We start from the raw sequence: 15,160 nt of genomic DNA, 5'->3' as shown, positions 1-15,160 counted from the left end.
ATCCTTTCTTTGTCTGCACCCTCATCCTGGTGCCTGGAATGGAGATGAGATGGCTGCACCTGTAGCTGCCATCTTGGATCATGAGGACGAAGACTTCAACCTTGAAATAGTAGAAGGGAGCAAGGGTCTATGGGGGACTTTCTGGAACAGAGCCAACCTACAGTCCTGGGCAACAGAGCTCCAGAATCTTACCTGGGGGAGAAACCAACTCCTATTAGTTAAGCTATCACTATTTTAATTCTCTGTCACTCACTGATGAACCCGTTCTAAACAAACACACCCATCACACCACAATCAGGCTCAGGCTTCCTCTCCCCCAGGGAACCACCAACCAGCATCCTTCCTGGGTCACCGGAGTTCCACGCACCTTAGCCCCCAGCCCCAGCAAAGCACAGCAGCAAATACAGGGGATTTCCCACTAAGACATTCTCACCAGCCCCAGCAGGGACCCAGAAACCCTAAGAGCTGGGCTCTCAACTTAAAAAGCAGCGTTACTGTGGCTGAAATGTCTCAGACATTCCAGGTTTCCTTCCTTTCCCCACCCCCACTCCTCACCCACCACCCTCCCACCACCACCCCTTCATTCCTCCACTGAGGTCAGTAGTCCAGCCACATCTTCTTCCACACTAATAAAATAATAGCAAAACATGTTGGGGGTGGGGTTGCTGGGGGGTTGTTGGGGGGTGTGAGACGTGGTTAAGATCCAGACTACTTGGATTAAAACCCCAGCTCCACCACTCATTAGCTGTATAACCTTGTTTAACCTCTCAGGACCTCTACTTCTCCTCCTTTAAAATGGGTATAATAATAATATCCACACACCTCCCAGGCTTGTTGAAAGTATTAGATGAGTTGATATGTGTAGATATATTAGAACTGTGACTGGCATGCAGGAAGCACTATATGAACATAGCTATTTTATACACACAGGAGACTTCTGGCTGGTTGTTTTTATTAGCATGGCATTGCATAGGATAAGTTATCCAGCTGTTCACTTTTTTCCTTGACAATAAGCCATGGTGGTCCTGCCAGGACAATGGATGTCCACCCTTCTTTTTAACAGCCACACCGTGGTCCAGCACAAAAATACACCATTGAGTCCAGAGTGATCCCCTGATGAACAGGGCTTTTTTTTTTTTCTCTTTTTTACCACCACAGATAATGCTGCTATAAATAGCCTTGAACATACAACCTTACCAGTGGTGCTTTTACTTCTAGAAAACATAGATTTCCCAGAAGTGGGATGGCTGGGTCGAAGATCAAGTTCTCTTTTCATATATATTAGCAGATTACATTCCAAATAGTCCATATTTCCAACCAAAGCCACTGAAATATGTGTGAGATCACCAGACTGGGGATTCAGAGGTCACATGTACAAAACAGAAGCCCCAGGAGATTTGGTAGCAGCGAGGAGAAAACCCACAAAAGGCAGGAGGGTGAAGGTGAGCATTTGCTCCTTTGGGAAGGGACACCAGAGGGGTCAATCCAGGCGTGAGGGCTCTTCTGACCTTGGGGGCAGTGAGGGAGTCCCCACCTCATCTGGCAGCCTGTCATAGTAACTTTTTCTTCCTTCCACCCACCCAGATGTTCCTTTGGGAATCATCCCCTTTCCCATCTCTCTGGCAAGCTACTTCCGATTCTGGCTCCAGAAATGAGCTTCTGACTTAAGTGTGGCTGATCAGATACAGGATTCCATCCCCACAGCCCAGCTACAGTCCCTGGTTGAGAGGTCAGCACACAACCCACGTTAGATCAGTAAAAGTCAGTCCTGGGATTCTTTCTGGGACAATAAGGAAAAAGACATTCAAAGCCAAGAGCCAACTGTAGCCAACTTTGCCATCAGGTGGTGACAGCCTGTCTGAGAATTAGATGAACACAGAGAAAAGAGAACCAACAGACAAAGTGAGAGCAGAAGCTCTCATTAGGAGAGTGTTAAGCCCCTGGATCCAGCCATGCCTGAAGCTGTTTCCCCCTTAAGCATCCCACCTCCAGGGACTGACTAGTTAAGTTCCCAATTTTGTCTTTTGCAACTTTGGGAATCCAGATTAATACAGTGACCCACCCTTGCATTTGACACATCATCTCCTTGAATGCACCTAAAATCTTAATATTGGAAACTTAAAATATCACAGACCTGGGTGACAGATAAAACAGAGAAGGCTATGTTCATCTATAAAACAACCGAATAGGAAAAAACACAAGGTCATAAAAGAGAGCCATTGATTGGAGTCATTCTGAGTATAAAATAACTAACCAGTGGGTTCCTTTAATACCAGTTCCCTCCAACAGCCTCCCTATAAGGGGTCTTCTGAGCTGTGAGCCATCCAGCTTTGCCTGCAGAGTGAAAAATATCTCCCACACACATGTGATACTATTTTTAAAATGTTACATAAATGCTACTGTAATTACCAAAACTCACTCCTTCAAAAGCATTACTGAATTGACAGCAACTTTCGATCAATATGTTTTTCTTTTTTAACCAAGAGATACCAAACCCACAATTCTTCTCATTCAGAGGAGCTGGATAATTTTTTTGACATCAAAAAGGGGTACTTGTTTTGACCATAGAGCGCTATAAACACACATTTATACAGAATTCCCTGCTTGACCATTTAAGGCCAACTTTGTCTTTAAAAGGACCAGATAGCAGGTGATTTATGGAGGCTTTGCAGGCCGTATGACCTCCATCGTAACCACTCAGCCCTGCCCTTGTGAGAAAGTGGCTATAGACAATATACAAACAAGCAGGCGTAGCTGTGTTGCAATAAAACTTTATTTACACAAACAAGTCGAGGGCCAGATTTGGTCCATGGGCCATAGCCTAGTGATGCCCAGTTTAATGAGGGCAGAAAATACCAAGCGAAAAGTCAGGAGCCAAGGCCAGCACGGGATCAGATGGAACTCACACATCTTTAACCTGTTGTGGAATTGGATGGAGAATATAGAATCTGACTGGCACACAACTTTTCACCTAAACATCTACTAAAAAAAAGCAAGTACACCTGTACTGGGAAACTAACCATAATAAACTGTGCCAGAATAATCACATCATGAATGGAAGAGGAATTTTTTTAATTTGAATATTAGGATTTCCAGCAAGAAAAATGAACCCCCAAGCTAAATCTGATAGATCACAGCTCAAATCCGACCTCCACCTCCACATATTTCCAGGGGCAAATAGCCCATCTGAGCCCTGGTTTCCTCAACTGTCCTGCCAACATGATTAACTGCCACCGTTTATTGAGCCGTTCGTCTGTGCTGGGCACCGTGCTGAGAAGTATTTGCACCTCACGTCTCAGTGGATGCTCTTAACCTTACTCCCATTAAGGATGTGTCTTTATGCCCGTCTCACAGATGCAGAAACACAGGTGTATCCGCCCCAATCCTCTCCCCAGGGCTGCTGGGAAGAACACACAAAAGGCAGACGCCCGACTCACAGGTGTAAGTTCTGTTTGCTCATTTCACCAGTAACGAGCAACTGATTTGGCCCCCATTCCAAGTACAGGGATAGGCATACAGTTGGCTCCCAATAAATATTTATCGAACGAACCTACCAGTCAGCAAATCCTGTAGCACAACTTTCGAGCTGCACCCCAAATTTCACCATTTCTCACCTCCTCTACAGCTACTTTCTGGTCCAAGCCACCACCAACCGTGTCTGGACTATTACAGGAGCCCCTCAGGGCTCTCTCTCTGCTTCTGCTCCCGTGAGTCAGAGCACGGTCTCCAGTGATCAAACCTGCCAGCGGCTCCTATCTCACTCAGAGCAAAAGCCACAGTGCTTACCAGGCTCTGGTCCCTGTGACCTTGTCTAGCTACTCAGCCCAGCCTCACTGGCCTCCCTTCTGTCCTGGAACCTGCCAAGCACATTCCCACCTCAGGGCCTTTGCACTGGCTGTTCCCTCTGCTTGGAACGCTCTTCCCACAGACAGCCCCCCTGGCTGGCTCCCTCACCTCCTTTAAGGCAATTGCTCAAAGGTCACCTTCCTGACCCTGCTATTTAAAATTGCAAAACAGCCCTCCCCAGGATGCCCTCTCTTCTCCACCACCACCACCCACACCGCCACCCCGCCACTTCACGTTTCTTCAAAGCACTATCATTTATAAACAGTGTCTTTTGGTTATGTGTCTGTTTCAGTATCTGCCTCCTTTCACTTTAATGTTAACCCCACCAGGACAGGGGCTTTTGCCTGTCTTGTTCCTACTGGGTCACAGAGCAGGCGCACTATAGCAAACGTGTCGTGAACAAAGGCAGAATGAAGGAATGATGAGGACTAGGGTGAGGTTTCGAGGAAGATCAGCAGCGGGGGAAGCAGGGCCCATTTTACAGATGGGGAAACTGAGTCTCAGCAAAGTCAAGGAGCCAGCCCAGTGCTCCTGGGTCTTCCAATTCCTTGAGAGAAGCCAGAAACCTGGATACTAACATCTCCCACTTTTTAAATGCCGACAACTAACAAGAGAAGTCTGCAGACCAGCTATGGCCCAAAGGTAGCCGGCGGCTCTCCACTGGCCTGGAAAAGTTCTCATGCACTGCCACCCTAGAAACAGTTTTTCTGGCAAAATGACATTTGCCATCTACACCACAGCCTTCCCCTTCCACTCCCCCTGCCCCAGCTTTGGAGCAGACTCTGCGAGAACAGGGTCCCCTCCTACTTGGCCGCCCCTTCCAGCCTCATGGTCCTCAGCATCCTCCTCCCTCCGCCCGGGCGCCCCCTTCCCCACTCACCTGGCCCCCTCAGCTCGCCCAGGAGAGCCTGCAGCAGCAGACGGTACAACCACAGAAGAGAACCCCGGCAAGCCAGGGATCGAAATACGTCGGCAGTACACAATTCGGGCAAACAAAGGAAGCCACAGATTCCCAAAGCCAGGAGACCAGGCAGGGCCAGGCCAGCGCTCCAGAGCCCTGGAGGGAAAGCCAGGACCCTCGGGCAGACCCGCGGAGTCAGTCCCAGGAGCGCGGGCTGCAGCCACGGCAGTATTTCTGTGTCCATTTGCTCCGGTGCATTAAGAGCCCTGGTGGGAGGTATTCCAGGCACAAAGCCGACATTAGAGATGCATTATTTCTGAGTCACCCTTCCTAGGCACTGAATTCTGGGCTCTGAAGCATAGTCGTGATGAGTTAGGTCCCCCAACGGGTTAATTTAGGTTAACGCCGCAAAACAGCCGGGGCTCAGAAGCGCCGGGGCAATTCTCGACTCTCCATCACCCTCAGTAATAAAATACAGCAAATCCAATTGGACTCTATTGATTTTTTTAAGTAACTGTTTCGGGGCCGAAATGTTAGGCGCGGGTATTGATCAGCTCAGGAGTCAGGAATCAGGAAAGGGAGTTGGGAGCACCCTGACTGCGGCCCCAGGAGGGCTGAATGAGGGAAGACGCCGGAATTTAACTCCAAAGACCCTGGACTTCCTTCCTGCCTTCCCTTGGCAGAGGGTGGACATCGGGGGTCCATCCTGCCCTGAGTTTCCAGGAAGATGCAAAACAAACACCTGGATGAGAATAAAAGTGACAGTAACCCTGCTTTGCTTCTTCCAGTGGTGCTGTCACTGCCTGATAGGAAATTACATAGTTGTCCATTGTTTTCTTATTGTCTCGTTCTGCCAGAATGACAGCTCCTCAGAATGGGAGGTATGTCTCTTTCGTTCCCTGCTGTGTCCCCAGTGCTAATATATGTATGCTGAATGAATGAATGAATGAATGAGTGATCTGGCATCTCTTGATCACTTGCTGTGCGTCAGACACAATGCAAAGAACCTTGCAAGGATGTGAATTCCTCCTGCCTGGGACGCCCTTCTCTGGCTTGGCTTTTTCCTGCTCATTTAGATAAGATAAATGCCACCTCCTCCAAGAAGCCTTCCTGGATCACCCAGTCCCTCCCCATCTCCTGGCTTTGTAGTGAATATGAATAGTGTAAACTACTGTAGGGGAATTTCCTGTTTACGTATTGGCCGGCTTCTCATCCCTCTCTCCATCACACCAACCCTGCCCTAGAATGCAAGCCCCTGAGGTCACAGGCACCTAAGCCCAAGGGCAGGGAGACTGAGACTAAACTCTGGGATGAGGAAGTACCTGAGGGGCAAGGGAGGCAGGAGCAGGCACTTTGGGGAGGAGACCCTGCCCTGCCACTCACGGGCTGTGTTGTCCTCGGCAAGTCCCTGAGTTTCTCTGGGCCTCAGTACCCCCATCGGGGATACATCTGAGCCCCTAACCTCTCCCTGGACCATGGCCCAAGAATCCAGGGAAATTCTGAAGTGAGAAACCACTTGGTAGGCGACCAAGAGGCCGTTATCCTTCAGTTCACAGGTTTGAATGTTGCAGCAAAGAGCCCATCGCCCTGCCCTTCCAGCCTCTCCTCCCTCCTGAGAAACTGCAGGCCCTGCAGGACAGACCCCCATCATGCTGTTGGTGCCCCCTAGTCTTGTGACGAGATCATCGGGGGGAGTTCAGGGCCTGATAAATGTTTGAGTCCCCCCAAAACTCATAGGTTGAAACCTAACCAGCCATGTGATGGTGTTCAGAGGTGAGGCCTTTGGGGGGTGATTAGGTCACGAGGACAGAGTCTCAGGATAGGATTAGTGCCTTTATGAAAGAGACCCCCGAGAGCCCCTCGCCCCTCCCGCCAAGCGAGGTCACACTGAGACCACAGCATCTGTGAACCAGGCAGGGGGCTCTCCCCCCGGAACGTAACCACGCTGGCGCCATGATCTCGGGCTCCCAAGTCTCCACGACCGTGAGGAATACATGTCTGCTGTTTAAAACCCACCCAGTCTGCCCGGATGGACTAAGACAGGACCCATTTTCCGGGTGGGGAAGCTGAGTCGCAGAGGTCGAGGGGCTAGGAGGGGCTGGATCACATCTCATTTCTTGCGAGAAGCCAGAAACCTGAAGGGTGATATTGGCATCTCCTACTTTTTAAATGTTGGCGACGAACAAGAGAAGTCAGCAGGCCAGACATGGCCCCAGGGCAGCCAGCAGCCTTCCCTGCCAGCTCAGTTTCCCAAAACACACAGCCCCTCCTTGCAGACGCACCCCAAGGCTCCTGACTTCAGAGGGACCAAAATTCCCCAAAACGGGTTCCCCCAAAAAGACCCAGCTCTGCCCTCCACTCAAAACATAACCCTGAATCCCCGGGCCCAAATTAGTCTCAAAATCCAATAAACCACCCACAAAGCTCAGTGCCTACAGACGTAGAGGAGGTGGGAGCTAAGAGCACTGACCCTGATCTGGGTGCACCGTGGGTTCACATCCACAGCCCATCCCTTAGTGGCCGTGTGACCTTGACAGGTCATGGTACCTCTCTGGGCCTCAGTTTCCTCATCTGTAAAATGGGGCAAACACATCCTTGCCCCACGGTGGGGATGGGGGGGTTGGCGTTGAGGACTCAACAAAGTGAAATCTGCGAAGGACGCACAGTAAGCGAGTGTAGATCAGGGTTAGCTGAGGTGTTCCTTCTCATCCTGAGCCACACGGAAGTGGGAGAACCAGGGCAGGAGACCAAAAGGAAAGGAGGGCGGTGTGTGTCTGCTAAAATCTCACCCCTTAACATAACCATCTAATCCCTCGAGGGCACAGAACTCAAAGGATTCCCAGTTGCCTGCAGAGCTGACTCCAAGCTGTTTGATTTCCATGGCTGGAAACCTCAGTTCACATTAATAGATGTCTTTGCTGCATCAAGAGAGAGAGAGAAAGAAGAAAGGGACTTAAAGGGACCTGGTCACCACCCACCACCTTGAAATGTCAGCCTGGCTTGTCCAGAAGCCCGTCCACTTGGTTCTGGGCAAGGCTGTGGAGCAGGGGTTGGCTGTGTGAGGTGGGGGGTAAGGCACAGACCAGCGCCGGGGCTGGGATCCTGATGCTGTGTGACCTCAAGCAAGTTACTTGGCATCTCTGGACTTCAATCTCCTCACCTGTAAGCTGTGAATAGCGAGACTGTCCATCAGCCAGAGTGATGAGCATTCCACCCTGTTCATACGAGGAAAGGCCCAGGATGGACCCCATGACACAGTGAGCGATGTCAGAAGCATGTGCTTCTGTCATCACCCCATCCTCATCACCAGCATCTGCCCTTCTGAGCTGACATTTGCTATTCTGGCCACCCCAATCGGCTGTCATTCTTGTGACCTTGGACTCCTTAAATGGAGTCACATTGCCCTAAAGGACCAGACAGTGGAACTCCTTGACCAAAAGGTTCCTCTGTGCAGAGTGAGAAAGACCTGGACGAGGATTTTTGTTTTTTTAAAGAGAGAAGATGCATGAGCCTCAAGCCCTGATCTGACACCAACTCGCTGTGTGACCCTGAGCAAGTCACTTCCCATGGCTGAGGCTCCTTTGCCATCTGCCGAGAGGGCTGTTGGAGGCGATGCTCTAAGACACATCTCGCTCTCCGAGCCCACTCACTTACTCTGGGGAAGAGCTGGTGGTACTGCTATCAGCCTGTGACACTGCCGCTGGCACCCGGGTGCCTCCAGCCCTCCACGACGATGGGAGGCAATGCATTTACTGAATCCCACAGCTTCAAAGGAGAATGCACCCTCTCCATCCCCCTTCAATTTTAGACCCAGGGGAAAAGAATAAAGCTGCCCAGCTGCATACAACTGAGGGAGGGGGGGTGGTTTCATCCAGGCACAAGGCCCCTGCGAGGGCTTGGCCAGCCCAGAGACCACCCTCCCAGACTTCACACCCACAGGCGAGGGGTTTCTCGTGCTCCCTTGGACCATGGCAACCACCAGGCTCATTGCTGGCTTCAAGCATCGCAGCTCATGCAGAAGCCCCATGCCTCCCAAGTTCCCTGCATCCGGCGAGGGGAAATGAAATGATTTACTCTGGGAACCTCCACTGTTCAGCCATTAAATCACTTGGAGGAGGCAACAGCATTGGCATACAGCTCCCTGCCACCCCCAGTGCCACCTCTCTGAAGGGCAACACCACACACAGGCAACCCCCGTCCCCAGTCACTATTGGAACGAGAAAGAAATGTACCGCATGCCACGCCAAGGTGCCAGGCACGGCTGGCAGCATCTCTGCCTTGAAGCCAAAGTCTCCCCCGACCAGCCCCAGACTAGCAGGCTCTGCCACTCACAAGGCCCCTCTGTCGGGGGCGCTCCACCCACCCAGATTTTATAGACCCCGAGCATGATGGGTCAATGGAGCAAGACGCGTCCATCTTCCCCAGCAGGAACTGTAACAGCGCCGCTAATTTGCAAAGCCATAGCGTGCACAAAAGTGGCTTGAATAATGGGGGCCCCCTAGTCGCTCAGCTGGGGGATTTGTGCTGACTCTTACCAAGTACAGTTCCATATGTTTAAGCGCTTGCAAGGCTAAAAGAAGCACACCCACCACACTCTACCATGGCAGCTACCCACGCAGGAGTGGGGGGGGGGGGTGGGGTGCCAAGCAGCCAGTCCCTGTGTGTGACGGGAGAGACAGAGTGAGTCCTTCCTTCCTCGCCTCTGAACTCCTCCAGCCCCTCTCCCAGAGCCTCAGCCAAACGAGGTCGGAAAATCACGCCAGAAATTATCCAGAAAATCCAACCAGCTCTGAAGGATGCTCTAGTTAATTCCTCCGAACCTTTCAACCAACAGGAGGCAGCGAAGTTGCTTTCAGGAATTTCAGCCTTGTTATCCCCCCCCCACCCCACCGCCCCAGCTCTCCTAACCGGTGTTAAATATAGAGTGATCAAACTGTCGTCTCTTTATGTCCCTGGTGAGGGCCGGTGAAAATCTTACACGTGCTTCCAAAGACCTGGCGACGGTACTGGGGGCTCCACCCCACCACCACCTGTCAGAACAAGCTGCCCAGCTGAGACCCTCCAGGAGTCTCAGCAGCCCGGCCAGCACCAGGTTTCAGGGGTGACAAACCATCCCAACCAGCAACAGCACAAGCTCTTCTGTTGCTAGGGGAGGGGGGAGGGGGTTCACCGCGTTCCCTTACAAAGTACTAGGCAGGCAGCGTCTCTGAGAGATTTCTGATATTCACTCATGAGCACACCCAGGCACACTCTGACCCCTGTGCAGAAACAAAATCAAGACAAAACTGCAATTTTCATGTCCCAGGGACTGTGCACTTTGGGGAACAGGCTCCTGGGCTTCGGCTAAGAGGAAACAGCTTCACCCCAGCAACAGCCCTCCTCACCTACCACAGAGCAACGCGGAGAGCGAAGGAGCTCTCGCAGCTGCTTGCTAGCCAAGCAGATTGAAGAGGCATCCACGTTAAGTCCAAACCACTCTCTAAATTGCACCAAAGCTGAAAGCCGATGGCTATTTCTGACAGAAGGCTTTCTCCAAGTCGAAGGTTTTATTAAATATTTTGGGTCACTTGAGGGCATCTCAAAGGAAGACAATACTTACTTACTCCTTCCACGCAAATACATCACAACATTAAGTTGGCATGCAACGTTTGCTCCTAACGTCTACCCTCCAAGACAGCTACAGCTGAAAAGTTAGAGTTGTATTTCTCTGCTGCGTTCTGGGTGTCTGTGTAATGGTTTGTTTATTAAGAAGATGAGAAGAAATTTTCTCAAGCAAATCGCGGATCCTGACGTTAAAAGGTTTGGAGAACTGAGCTCTCCAAATGCACATGAACGTTTCTGGTGACTGTTCCCGGTTCCTCTGGGCCTTCGGGATTTTCTGGATGCTTGGGGTGGGAAGAGAGGAGGAACTGGCATTTAGGATAAGCGTCCTCTAGGACCAACGTGTAGCCGCACCAAGGTGGTAGAAAGCTTTCCGAACTCCAGCGGAGACCCAATATCTGACTATGTTGCCTTTCCCACTCACCAGATTTCGGGGACAGCTGTGCCGGTGCCAGCGGGGAGCCCAGCTCCATGGTACCCAGGCACTGGCTCTGAGCATCACTACGTTCCAGGCGGCCCTGCGTGCCCAGAGCTGCCTGGCCGCCTTGGGGTCAGGGCGCGGGGGCAGCCCGCGTTTTCAGGAGGCGAGCAGCGGGCTGCGCCTTAGCCAAGGGGAGGCCACTGAGGAGGGGGCACCTTCGGCGGGGAGGTAAAAGCGGAAGGGTGCCGCGAGGCCGGGGAGGGGCTGCGGACAAGCCAGACAGCTCCGACCGAGACGACCTCAAGGTGGGGCCCCGCAGGTGTCTTAGGAAAGCACGGCCGTGCGTTCTCGGGCATCAGGAAACCAGGAGAAGGGGCCCACCGACTCCCTGCCACAGCAAAGCCGCCGCGGGAACCGGGTCCCGGGGGGATGTTGCCCCATGGCGGGGCGGGGAAGGGACTCGATTCCTGGCGGCGCGCCCCCACCCGCCTCGAGAGGCTGAGCGCACCACATCCATTGCCCCCGTGCGCCCTAAAAGGATCCGCAGGGGAGCGGGGGCTTTGGGGAGGAAGGCGGGTGGGCTCTCGCGCTGGGCAAAGGGGTACGTGCTGGTGACCCCTGGGTTCTCAGAGTCCTCTCATATCTGTCCAAGTCCGGGAGATGTAAGCTGCCGGGGACTTAAGGAGGTGGTGGCCGCCCCGTGCGGGAGCCAACTTTGTGCGCGGCGGCCGGGGTCGGGGATGGGGTCCGGGGACGCGTTACCTGGGCACCGGAGCGCCGTCAGCGCCAGCAGGAGCCCGAGCGGCGGCGCCCGGCCGGGAGGCAGCATGGTCCTCGGCGCGCGGTGGACCCGGCCCGCGGCCCCCGAGAGCGGCCCCCGCGGCTACGCTCGGGTGCCGGACATGGCTCGCTCCCAGGGCGCCGCTCTTCCTCAGACGCAGGCGGCGGGCGCTGGCGGCGCTTCCCGGGCTGCGCCTCTGCGCGCTCTCTGGGGCTCGGCCGTGCGCGGCCGGGGAGCGGGGGGCCGTGGGGGCTCAGCGCCCGGCGCCCTGGCCGGCGGCCCCGCACTTGGACCGAGTTGCGCGGCCCCCACCGCCGCCGCCGCCGCCGCCGCCGCCGCCGCGGCTCCTGCGCCCCAGCGCCCGTCCCATCCCGGTCGCGCCGCCGCCGCCGCCGCCGCCGCCGCCGCCGCCTCTGCCCGCGCCAGCTGCCGGCCGCCCCTGGAGCCAGCGAGAGAGTGAGCGAGCGCGCGAGCGCCGGGGAGGAGGGAGGCGAGGCGGGAGGAGGGAGGGGCTGGGGAGGCCGGGGGAGGGGCCCGCCGCCGGGAGACGGGGCACCAGGCGGCCGCCCGGTGATAGGCGGCGGGACGTGCCACTCCCCGGCGTCCCCGGGGGAGGGCGCCTGGCCGCAGAGGCCTGGGGAGCGCCACCGGGGTGATCAGGGCGTTGGCGGGGACAGGGACCGCCGGAAGGATGACCGACTGGGCAAAGTGCGGAAGGATCCGGGCGTATTCGGGGAGTAAGGGTGGGGGTTCCCAAGGTCGCGGGATGAGGGAGACGGAGAGGGTCCTCGGAATGGAGCAGCGACGTCTCGAGGGGAGGTGTCTGCGGGGGACAGGGACCGCGAGACTGAGCGCGGACGAGAGGTCCTGGATAAATTCGGCACAGCTTGGGTGGGTGGGTGGGGTGCTTGTGTGGGCGAGGGGAGGGCAGGGGTGGCCTCCCAGAGTTGGGGTCTACCTGAGGAGTTTCTACAGAGCAGGAGGACCCGGACGTAAGGGGGGTGCCCTGGCTGGGCGCGGTCTGGGGTCCCGAGATCAAAGGCGTCTTAGGGATGGCCTCCCACGTGTGGGAAGAGGCAGGGACCCTCGGGGATCCCTCTCTACCCAAGCTAGAGGACGCACCTTCCCATTTCTCTCAGGCTCTAAGGGCGCGCAGAGGAAGGGGGCTCGGACCAGAGCGGTCCCAGGGACCAGTTCGCGCGCAGGGTCAGACAGCGACCGCGCCGGGGTGGAGCGGGAGCGGGGATGGGGACTGGGTGGTCGGATTCTTCCAGCCAGGGGCCAAGGCCTCGCAGAGGTCACAGTACCTATTATCCTGAAGTCCTGGATCCCCCAGGGGCCCCCACCCCCAACCCGGGCTAGGCCACGAGGGTGAAACTGATGGATGAATCCCGCTGGGCGCACGTGGGGGTGGGCGTGGGGGCACCGACCGCAGGCCTCAGATGCCTTGAAAGCTGCCCCTCACAGCCGGAAGAGCGGGGTCCTAGGGGGCCCACCCAGGCTGGAATCTTTGCTCTGCCCCAATCCCCATCATACCAGCCACTGGCTCCAGTGTCTCATTTTTCCATGAAAAATTGGGTCGAACTGTTTGGAAACAGTCAGTAAGGCAGCGTCGGGTGATGCAAAGACAGATTTGGGGAAGACTTCAGAGTCATGGAGTCTGAGAAGCGGATCCCGGCTCTGCCACTCTAGCTGTGTAATCTCCCCAGCCTCAGCCTCCCCATCTGAGAAATGGAAGCCATTGTGGCATCTGCCTGGTGTCCCAGATAACGTGTATAAAGCCCGAGACCGATGAAGTAAGAGCTCATTTAAAGGGGTCCGCTTTATCCACATTATCATTCTCATCATGATGGTCATTATTATTATGTATCTGATTTTCCTCTGTGGGCCCAGAGCTCACATCAGAAGAACAATCCTCCACCCCTCCCAGCTGGCAAGGAGGGATGGCGGGGGACAGGGCACCTGCTTCATTAGTACAGACAAGCTCATTAGCACAGGCAGCACTCAGCTCTTCTTAGATAAAAGGAGGAAGAAAGCGCTAGGGGCAGGTGGCCAGTCTCAGGCCCAGGTTAATTGCAACGTATCAAGGGATTTTCCTGATGCACTTAATAAACTCCCCTTGCTTGCACGGACCCCACATCCTGGCTGAGCCCCCTGAGTTCAAAGCCTGCGATGCAGGGAGAGCCACACCACAGGCTGGACAGTGGGCAGACTCCCGGGGTCGGGGGTGGCCTTGTGCTGGGCCCATCTGTCCCCTCTGTGACTGTCTCCCGAGCTGGAGAGGATGATCTCGCAGACACTGTCAGGCCTGGCTCTTTCCTGCTCACTCATTCCTAAGTGTTTGCTGCACTGAGCGCCGACTGTGTGCCAGGCCTCTGTGGGGTGATGATGGGGGCAGGGCCTGCCCCTCGGGGAGTTCTCTGGCTCAGAAGAGAAACCCCAAACATAGCTGATCTTGAGGGACAGGGATGGCAGGGGGCGCAAAGCAGGGGTGACCTGGGGGGCCTACAAGGAGAAGCTCTGCGTCGTTGACCAGGCAGCAGGGCTGGGGGCAGGGGAGGCTGTAACCAAAGTTAAGAAGTCATTTTTCTGGCAGGGGTACGTGGAGAGGGGGTGAACGGGTCCAGTGAGATCCCAGGTCAAGGATCATATGGTATCAGGTGAAGGCGGTGATTGCCTGCTTCCCCCCAACCCAGGACTGCCCGCTCACACCCACAGAGCCACCCTGCTTCTCCCTCAGAGCCGGGGCTGGGGGTGGAGCACATCCGTCTGCCCCCTCCGCAGCCCCACCTCCACCCTCTCCACACGCTCCAGCCTCCAGGGCCTCTCAGGTGTCCCTGTTCACACTGTGTTCCCACCTCTGTGCCTTCTCTCGCAGTCTCCTCCTCTTGGCACACCCCTCCAGGGTCTTCCGGTGGTGGCCCCTTCTCCCTTCAGATCCCAACTCAAATGCCACCTCCTCAGAGAGGCCTTCCCAGACCACACCATCGAAATAAAATAGACTCCCACACACAGCCCCACTTACGGATTGTTCTAAGTACTGCCGTTACCGAGCTAAGGCAGACAGACATGGTTTCCGCCTGCCCTGATGCTCAGGATGGTTGAACCAGAGGCTGAGAAGAGGGATCTGTTTTTGAAGGTGGCCTTTCCAAGCTCCGGCTCCTTGACTTTGGAGAAGCCCCTAACCCTCTCTGAGCTCATATGTGAGGAGAGATGAGAATTCTGGCCCTGCCTCAGCCTATCCCGTGTTTGGGTGAGGATTTCTAAGTGTTAGCTAGGCCCCTGAGTCTCTACCTAATGGAGGTATTTCGGGAGTTATTCTGAGCAGGACTAAGGCCTTCCTGGATCCTGAATGTGCTCAGGGAAGGCAGAAGAGACTGGCAGCAGTGACCCAGGAGACCCCAGGGCTCCCACCCCATCCCCCACCCAGGAAATCCCAGGATCTCACCCCTAGCCTGCTGGCTTCAGAGCTTGGGTCAGGGTAGTAAGAATTACACAGTACAAACTCTCCCCCTCTGTACGGATCGGAAAACAGACCAGGGATGATCCTGCCCCACATCCGGTAAGCAAGAGGAGGCAGATCCAAGTAGAAGCCAGCCCCGGCCCCCAG

At 55.0% G+C, this 15,160-nt stretch overlaps 1 protein-coding gene across 1 annotated transcript in view; it reads right to left on the bottom strand.

Moving 5' to 3' along the window:
* The window catches only part of TMEM132B (transmembrane protein 132B), a 294,781-nt gene extending 282,966 nt beyond the window's left edge, over positions 1–11,815 (bottom strand). Inside the window, exon 1 of the mRNA XM_031442489.2 lies at positions 11,532–11,815. Within this exon, the coding sequence (XP_031298349.1) occupies positions 11,532–11,598 (67 nt within the window). The 5' untranslated portion in view covers positions 11,599–11,815. The remainder of the gene's footprint in view (positions 1–11,531) is intronic.
* Between the last annotated feature and the right edge of the window lie 3,345 nt (positions 11,816–15,160).

The sequence above is a fragment of the Camelus dromedarius genome, chromosome 31 (genome assembly GCF_036321535.1).
Source record: "Camelus dromedarius isolate mCamDro1 chromosome 31, mCamDro1.pat, whole genome shotgun sequence".
Classification (NCBI taxonomy): Eukaryota; Metazoa; Chordata; class Mammalia; order Artiodactyla; family Camelidae; genus Camelus; species Camelus dromedarius.
The sequence above is the reverse complement of the archived record's forward strand: the minus strand, read 5'-3'. Positions and strand labels throughout refer to the sequence as shown.